The sequence below is a fragment of the Daucus carota genome, chromosome 7 (assembly GCF_001625215.2).
Source record: "Daucus carota subsp. sativus chromosome 7, DH1 v3.0, whole genome shotgun sequence".
NCBI classification, from domain to species: Eukaryota; Viridiplantae; Streptophyta; class Magnoliopsida; order Apiales; family Apiaceae; genus Daucus; species Daucus carota.
Window position 1 is genome coordinate 3,584,084 of NC_030387.2, and position 7,905 is coordinate 3,591,988.

At 33.8% G+C, this 7,905-nt stretch overlaps 2 protein-coding genes across 3 annotated transcripts; one reads left to right on the forward strand and one right to left on the reverse strand.

Moving 5' to 3' along the window:
- Nucleotides 1–654: 654 nt before the first annotated feature.
- Nucleotides 655–5,925, forward strand: LOC108193917 (acyl-acyl carrier protein thioesterase TE3, chloroplastic). Of its 2 annotated transcripts, XM_017360769.2 has the most exons (6): nucleotides 655–985; nucleotides 2,408–2,508; nucleotides 3,424–3,533; nucleotides 3,766–3,861; nucleotides 3,985–4,056; nucleotides 5,399–5,925. In XM_017360769.2, the coding sequence occupies exons 1-6, from the start codon at nucleotides 777–779 to the stop codon at nucleotides 5,399–5,401; spliced, it is 591 nt and encodes a 196-aa protein (XP_017216258.1). In that variant the 5' UTR covers nucleotides 655–776; the 3' UTR covers nucleotides 5,402–5,925. The 2 variants fall into 2 exon arrangements, with proteins under 2 accessions (XP_017216258.1, XP_017216257.1); XM_017360768.2 differs by lacking the exon at nucleotides 5,399–5,925 and having other exon boundaries at nucleotides 656–985; nucleotides 3,985–4,360.
- On the reverse strand, nucleotides 4,526–6,748 carry LOC108193915 (endonuclease 2). Its single transcript, XM_017360767.2, has 9 exons — nucleotides 6,590–6,748; nucleotides 5,927–6,101; nucleotides 5,696–5,800; nucleotides 5,550–5,605; nucleotides 5,368–5,451; nucleotides 5,184–5,276; nucleotides 5,017–5,084; nucleotides 4,841–4,914; nucleotides 4,526–4,761 (listed from the first exon to the last, which is right to left on the reverse strand). Exons 1-9 carry the CDS (start codon nucleotides 6,701–6,703, stop codon nucleotides 4,667–4,669), a joined length of 864 nt encoding a protein of 287 aa, XP_017216256.1. The 5' UTR covers nucleotides 6,704–6,748; the 3' UTR covers nucleotides 4,526–4,666.
- Between the last annotated feature and the right edge of the window lie 1,157 nt (nucleotides 6,749–7,905).

A 7,905-nucleotide genomic window follows, 5' to 3' on the forward strand; every position in this document is an offset into this window, starting at 1 on the left:
AAATATACGATTTCATGAAAAAAGTGGAAGTGATTGATGATTCATTTTAGTTAAATTTATACTTATATACATTGTGAAATTTGAAATCTAGGGTGCTTAATTAATCGTCTACGTTAATAGTATCCTTATATTATATATTATGATAAATAGTTAAGTAATAATTTTCTAACTAGATTTAGTTAAGTTTTTAAAAACAAAATATTATCATAAATTAAGTTAACTTAAATCAAACAAAATAATTCAGTCATGTAAAAATGTATTTTCAATCAAAATTAAGCATATATAAAAGACCTAAAAAATTGTATCGGTTAACTAATGATTAACTTGTATTTGATTAATATTTTGGTAAAAATTTAACAGAACAAATGTTGAAAAATTAATATTATTGATTTAAAATTTAGTGGTGGCTTCTCATTGGCCATAAAATAATGTCTTTTTTATGATTAGTTAAGTACAAAATGTGATAGACTCACATATTATATTAAAAGATTTTTTTTTTATGATTCACGAGTTCCGAATCCAAGTATAATATATCTCAAATTTTTATGAATAAAATTATACTATATCTTAAATTTTCTATTCCACCCAATTTCAAAAATTTTGATTTTAGTCGGTTAGAAAAATTCACAATAAATAGATGCTTGACGCATGTATCGTGTACACAAACTTGGGTTTAAGGGTCACATTAAAAAGTCCGAAAGATTTCCTAGAAGTTAACGCCTAAACAAACATCCCTCTGCTCACTTCACTTCTTGTCTCTTCTCAGCTTCTTCACAATGTCACAAGCTCTGAAAATTCCCACATGGCCCACACAAGTCACGCTCTCACACACACGCGCCACCACTTTGTCACCTGCCCTTTACAGACCACCCACCAATTTTCACCGCCCGAGTCAGCTCAGGCTGCCACGTGTCCGGCCAGTCCCAGCTCCGGTGAGAAGCAATCATGGTGTTGTTGCAGCGTTTGATGTGAAAGGTGGCAAAGGGTACTTTTATTTTTTCTTATCTTTTATTTTTGTTTACATTTGTTTGTTGGATTTTAGTGGTTATATAGAGGAAATGCAGGTACTTTCTTGGTGGAATTATTTTAAGTACTTTAATTAGATTTTTTTTCGTGTTTTCGAATACCCTTTATCTGGAAATTGATTGAAATGTCGAAAGTTTGTGGCTTTAATGAGTTTGATGTGGTACATTGATGCTCCCTCCGTTAGGAGACACAGGACAAGGTGTACTGGTCACGTAGCTACATAATTTATTTTTAAAATTATTTTCTTGTAAATAAAAATTTAAGTATGAAATTTTTATTTAAAACGAAAAAGAGTAAAATGCAAGGAGGTGGTTGAAATTTATCAGCATTTGCTTTTTACTGTCCAGAATTTCAAATTTATAAATGGGTGGCAAAACATTGTTTTTATGTTTGAGAGATAGCTAAGGGTCACTTTTCAAAGGAAAAAATTAATATTGTTTTCTCAGAAAAGTGACTCTTAGCCACATTTTTGATGAATCGAAACAATATATGGCCACTTTATTGCAAATTCTGAAATTCCGGCCACCAAAATGAAAAAATAGATAAAGTTCGGCCACCAGTTTATACTTTACTCAAAAATAAGTAGAAAAATAAATTACGGAAATAGACGGTTAATACATTTTAAATTGATAGCTCATCTAATTTGGGATGAAGAGAGTATTTGGCAAACTTATGGTTAAATCTCGATAAATGAATACTCTTATGATCGGGTCATTTTATTCATTTATGAGATTAGAAATACACTGTACCTATTATTTTGGATGGGAGAATATTTTTCATTTATAGGTTCTATTGTAAATCCTGTTTAATCGTAGTATTGTTGCAGGCATGTGTATGATTTAGGGCCTCCGGAACTGTAAGTCGACGCTGTAGTGCCCAACACTTTATACCTTGTCCTGTGTTTAACATTCAAATTAAACTGCATATTGAAAAAACATTAAAAAAAATATAGTGGATTCAGACTGTTTTTTATTGTTAAGGTTGTGCATTAATATAATCATATAGGCTTGTGATGCTTCATACAGTTAGGTAAGTTTACAGCAAGGACAGTAGGGGGGGAGAAAAATGCACCTATAATCTCCAAAGTAAAACAGGAATCTGTTTGCTATGAGTATAGACCGTGGAATCATGATTTTAGAAGTAGATTCAGCAATCAGCTCCCTGATTGTGTAATTGACAATGATAAGTAAGTTGATATTTAAGACCATCATAAAGGATAGACAGCTAACATGTTGAGTTGTTTTATCCTATGGATGGACCCTGTGGTATGATGAGGCTCATTTGCAATAGTAGCAAATCCTCCTTTTTTCAGTCCCTCACAAACTTTATTAAAGATTTTTCAGTCGGTAAATGACTAGTGAATTCTGTATTTTTTTGGCAGAATGGGTGACTTTCATGAGATTGAACTTAAGGTCCGTGATTATGAATTGGATCAATATGGAGTTGTCAACAATGCTGTTTATGCAAGTTATTGCCAACATGGTGAGACTATTATGATATCAGTTACTAGCTTTTGGCTTTTGCTATTGACCAGGGTTGTTTTTTTTACTGATAACTTGAAACTTCTTATCATAGAGCAGTCATTTGCTCATTATTTCATAACAAGAACCTCAACTCGCAATCTAGAGTTTGTGTCTTGTTTAATATATAAGTAATTTCATCCTTTAGCGTCAGACGTTTAACTCAATATATCAGAAGTAGATGTTTTTAAGGATGGTATATAGCAACTACAGAAAAGGTATAGAAGTGTGGAGTCCAGTAGTAGTCCTCAATCAGCTCTTTCTTTTTGGCTCCTTTCCTGTGGGGTAGAATTTCATACAGTTATTGAAAGGTGTTAACTGTTAACTAGGGATCAAAATGAGATATATGCTGGATATGGTACCATACCTAGCCCATAGCATACCTTGTGTCGGTGTTAATCAATGAACCTTTTGCATACAGTTCAGGTATTTGAATTAATACAAGAAAAGAATACGTCTCAAATAAAGCTGTGACTTTCCCACAGATTGACAAGAAAAGTTCTTATTTGTTATCCAAGGCAATTATTTTAATCTTATGCATAATAATGATGGTGGTGTTGTGGTAAGCTTAATGAACATTCTTATTTTATCTACTTTCTTGTCTTTCATATAACTGTGAACAGGACAGCAAAATATGAAGGGCCTACATGTATGGAATTCCTTGGAAATTCAGATAATGCATGGCTATAATATGTAGGTTGACTGTAAGATAGGTTTGCACTGTGATTGCGTTACATGTTTGGTCATGTAATTTGCAGATAAAACTATTAATTAATTCTATTTAATATTGTAAAGAGTTTATTGGTAACTGAAAAAAGATTCTTTTCACTCTTTTATTATATCCATAATTTGCTTGTCTGTTGAATGATATGTGTAGGTCGTCATGAACTATTGGAGAGGATTGGTGTTAATGCTGATGAAGTTGCTCAAAAGGGTGATGCTTTAGCACTAACTGAGCTCTCTCTCAAATTCCTTGCACCCTTAAGAGTATGGATTGTTTCTTTTTGTTCGTTTTCTTTTTCTATTTGGGGTTGAGCTCTGAATATTTGAACTTTTGCACAAAGATACTACTACAGCACTTAAGATGTAACTACCTGCGTTGACCAATAATAATAAGACCACTGACCCACATGTACTGCCAGCATAACATGCAGTGAATCAGTTTGTTTTAAGCATCACTTCAAATCTGTCTTTTTTTGTGTATTTTCCCTGAAACTAGAGTGGAGACAGATTTGTTGTGAAGGTGAGGGTACCCGACTCTTCTGCTGCTCGACTTTACTTTGAACATTTAATCTTCAAGTTGCCGGATCAAGAGGTTTTTTACTTTCGTCTTCCATTCTCTTTTATGTGTAGATACGGAAAAAGTATAACATGGTATTGTACATTTAAGGATCTTTACAAGGCCATACTTACTAAAACTCTGTATTTGTATTTGCAGCCAATTTTGGAAGCGAGGGCAACAGCAGTTTGGCTTGACAAAAATTATCGACCAGTACGTATTCCCCCGGAGGTTAGATCGAAGCTCGTTCAGTTTATCCGTCACAGCGAGTCCAAATAATTATCCTACTATACTTGATGCCCAACAAACAAAATATATCATTTTAAAGAGAGCATGATTTTGCTATTGTGTCCCTAAACCCATAGAAGGACCTCAAGAATAATGCAGGAGAGGAAAGAAATTTGTAAATCTTACAATATACAGTAGTATGCTAGAAAGGGATAATTCTGAATACAAAGGGCATTTTCAATGAATTAAAGAGATTATTTCTTTAAAATTAGTATTAATCCTCATTTGTCAACAAGTCAATACAGAAGCAATTTATTGTTAAACACTTGCATGAAATCATTATGATTTATGTGTTGTTGGCTACTTTCATTAATTCGTTAGGAACTTTACGTCTTTACTATGATGAACTAGTCCTGACTCCTGAGGAACTAAGAAAGACTTTTCCCTGGATATATTGATTATTGAGGCTGGATTTTGAATCAACTATATTGTTTAATATAAAGTTTTACCACAGTACAGATATGAGAAAAAAGCAGATAGCGCCATGACTGAAGCTTTAGGTTCCATAGATAGAACTCTTTTTAGTTGCTTTACTGACTAATAAAATCTACTCTCATCCAAATATTCTGTTTAGTGTGGCTGCCAGTCGAACTCCACCTTGAGCTAATCGCCAATTGACAATTGGTAAACGTGAAAGGAAGTAGTCATCTGGATTCGAAGTGGTGTTATTATTAACTTTCCATCTAAAGTAGTTATCAGATGGTAAATATTGGAAAAATTCACTTACCTTCTAGTACCGAACCTTCACTGACACCTTTGTATGCCCAATCACAAGCTGCTTTAATGCCCTCAGTAGCATATCTGAGCAAGTATAAATGCTTTAATTCTCTCTGTTTTTCTTTGAGAAGACAATTTTTTAACCTTTTCAGTTGCATAATAAACTACATTAACATTTAAACTTACATGTCTGGGCAAGTTGGCTTATTACCGCCACAATTCTCCCATGTTGAGACTTGGTCTTTCCATCCACCCTGATGTAAAAACTAGGTTATGAAATAGAAATGAAGTAATGCTGCATGTTGATTACTTGTTGTGGGAGGAAAGGCTGCAGATCCTGCAGTGAAGTATACCGTTATATTCTTCTGAATGGCATCTATTAAACTTTCTACAGCAGAATCGTAGAACCTCTCTTCTGCTGTATCAATTATACTGTCATCCCAAACCTGCTTGTTATATCAATTAAATCATTAGAATAGGTCATACTTAGGTGTCATATCTCATAAAGACATTCTGTTAGCTTTTGAGAATGCTTACATGATGAAGCACTGTTTTCCTTGTGTACCAGTGAACGTCAATTGTGTTTCCTCCCCTGTCCGAAGTAAATCCTACATGAAGCGGCTGCATGTACAAGTGACATCATGTTATGATAGCCTTGTTACGTGCTCGTCAGGATACAAGTGTGGAAGAAAGACAAGTTATCGGATTAAAGTGCATACCTGATGAATATCTCCGATGAAGTGAGAGAGAAAGAGAAGAGCTTCCGTTAGATTGTCTGTTGGCAAGAGAGATTATTGGTCATGTAGCCTATGTACTGGAAGTATCTATAATGAAGCTTTTCGAGGCTTTTTTGAGTTTTCCTTACACTGAGAAGCAGCAGCATTGCTGTAAGTGAGTAGCTGGTTGGTGTAATTGTTGATTGCCCCTGCTACACACCTTCCGCTCACGCCTTCTTCATCTTTGCAGTCCCCTGGAAAGCATCACCGAGACATAAGGTTATATACTTAACTCTGTAGATGATCGAGATCATGTACACAGACTACTTAGGATCACTACAAGAGATGAAAATGGTGAAAGGGAACGTATTGCGCTTAACTGGTGTATTGATAAGAGCAGAGATTGTCAGGCGTGTCGATATAATGCAGAGCGGATGACCAGTGATACCGGAATTTCACGTGGTCTGCCCATGAACATTCACTACCCAGATCGCCCTCAGCTGAAACCGGTAGTAGTTTCTTAACTGCAGCTGCTGCAGTTTCAGTTAAACGTGCCTGTTTCAAACACAATCACTCCTTAAATATAAAGAAACAATGCTCAAAATTCGAAACCCACAATTAAAAAAAGAACGAATATATAGGGGTCGTTTGGGTGAACTTAAAATAAGTGTTTGTGGTTTAAAGTAGAAAAATGAAGTAGAAGTTATAAATAAGTTAAGATTTATAAACTGCTTTTAACTTATAAAACTCTGAAGCCGGACTTGGATGCCGGGTCAAGCACCACCAATCCAACTTGCAATATTTTGGACAAATATTTGAAAATGTGTCAAGACAAAGAGGATCGAATCGAGACTCTAAGAATGTCAATTTCGATCTTGTCAGCTCTTCGACTTATGATATTTTAGACATATATTCGAAAATGCGTCAAATTTATGATATTTTAGACATATATTCGAAAATGCGTCAAAAAGTGTCAACAACACGTCATAAGTAAAATATAAAATAAAACCAAAACTAATCAACTAAAAGTACATGTATCTGACCTGAGCAATCCTGCAAACTGTGAGATGTCCATCAACTCCCCAACCATGGATCACAGGGAGGAGGAACAAGAATGAGATGAGAGCTAAAACATAAGCTCCTCTGCAGAACCCCATGATGTAGTTTGTTACACACTTTTGACTTGAGGGATGCACTTATATGCACACGTCCATGAAGGAAAAGTGCCTTAAAAGTGTCGATAAATGCAAGATTGGTGTGAACATAAGGCGGAATAAATCATGGGCAGTATGATCTCATTTATTAATTGCGGCTACTGACAAAAAATCTATATCATTTACACTGCCAAGTGCCAACCGATAATTGTTATTCTATCGAGAAACGTTAAAGATCTCAAAAAATAATATTTTCTTCAAAATTTTAGTTGACAATATTTTATTTATTTTGTGTCACAAGTTGACAATATTTGATTGATTTTATTCAGATTAATAATATTGTGATCCTCGTATGCATATAAATCAGCCAATTAAATTAGTGAGTGTCTGTTACGTTATTTTTAAAAAAATTTGAAAACCTTATCTAGCACGATTATACTCTATTTAAGTTTAATCATCTTCCTTTTTTCGTATCTAGAATTACATAGTAGAAATTCAAAAAAGGAAGGGTACTGATAAATAATTGATCCGGGATTTCAGTATAATGGACAATATTTTCTAATGCAGTAAAGGAGGAATCTTGATAACCAAATATTCTATGAACACTCTAAACGAATAAACATAATGCGATACGTTATTTATTCGTTTATCGAATTTCGACAGTGAGAAATTAAATATGTGGACATATATATATGTATATAATTATTTTATATTATTTTGAAGATCAATGCCGTAGAACCAAGTCGACGGTACTCTATGATTTGATAGGATTAACTTTTACCTTTTATGACCAGGAAGTGTATGACTTGTAAGTTATTTTTTTTCTCCACTTTGCAAAAAATAAGACTCGAAAGTTTAATGCAAGTTTTAAGCAAGTTCTACTGCGTGATTACAGGGGAGGTGTTTTATAATCGGATAAAATAGCTGATTCATAACTGTATTTGATAAAAATTTACAGTTCAGTCATATAATTAAAAAAATTAAAAATATAACTGAGCTACAAATACTTTTCTTAATAATATTTGCAAACAAAACTCAGTTTACACGTTTATAACACTTACATACAGCCAACATAAAATTCTCCGTAAAAACAACAAACGAAGAAATAAAATAAAATTTAAAATAAACACATTACAAACAGATACAATCCGACTTATTCAGATGCTCGGTTGCCCGGTTGTAAGTAGTTTCATACACATAGGACA

Excerpts from the sequence above, each read along its gene's own strand:
- LOC108193915 (XM_017360767.2), bottom strand. The coding sequence starts at position 6,703 with ATGGGGTTCTGCAGAGGAGCTTATGTTTTAGCTCTCATCTCATTCTTG. Across the intron at positions 5,277-5,367 it reads GGAAAACAGTGCTTCATCAT|GTTTGGGATGACAGTATAAT; the intron begins GTAAGCATTCTC and ends TATAACAAGCAG. Across the intron at positions 4,915-5,016 it reads AAGCCAACTTGCCCAGACAT|ATATGCTACTGAGGGCATTA; the intron begins GTAAGTTTAAAT and ends ATACTTGCTCAG.
- LOC108193917 (XM_017360768.2), top strand. The coding sequence starts at position 777 with ATGTCACAAGCTCTGAAAATTCCCACATGGCCCACACAAGTCACGCTC. Across the intron at positions 986-2,407 it reads GATGTGAAAGGTGGCAAAGG|AATGGGTGACTTTCATGAGA; the intron begins GTACTTTTATTT and ends TTTTTTTGGCAG. Across the intron at positions 3,862-3,984 it reads TCAAGTTGCCGGATCAAGAG|CCAATTTTGGAAGCGAGGGC; the intron begins GTTTTTTACTTT and ends TTGTATTTGCAG.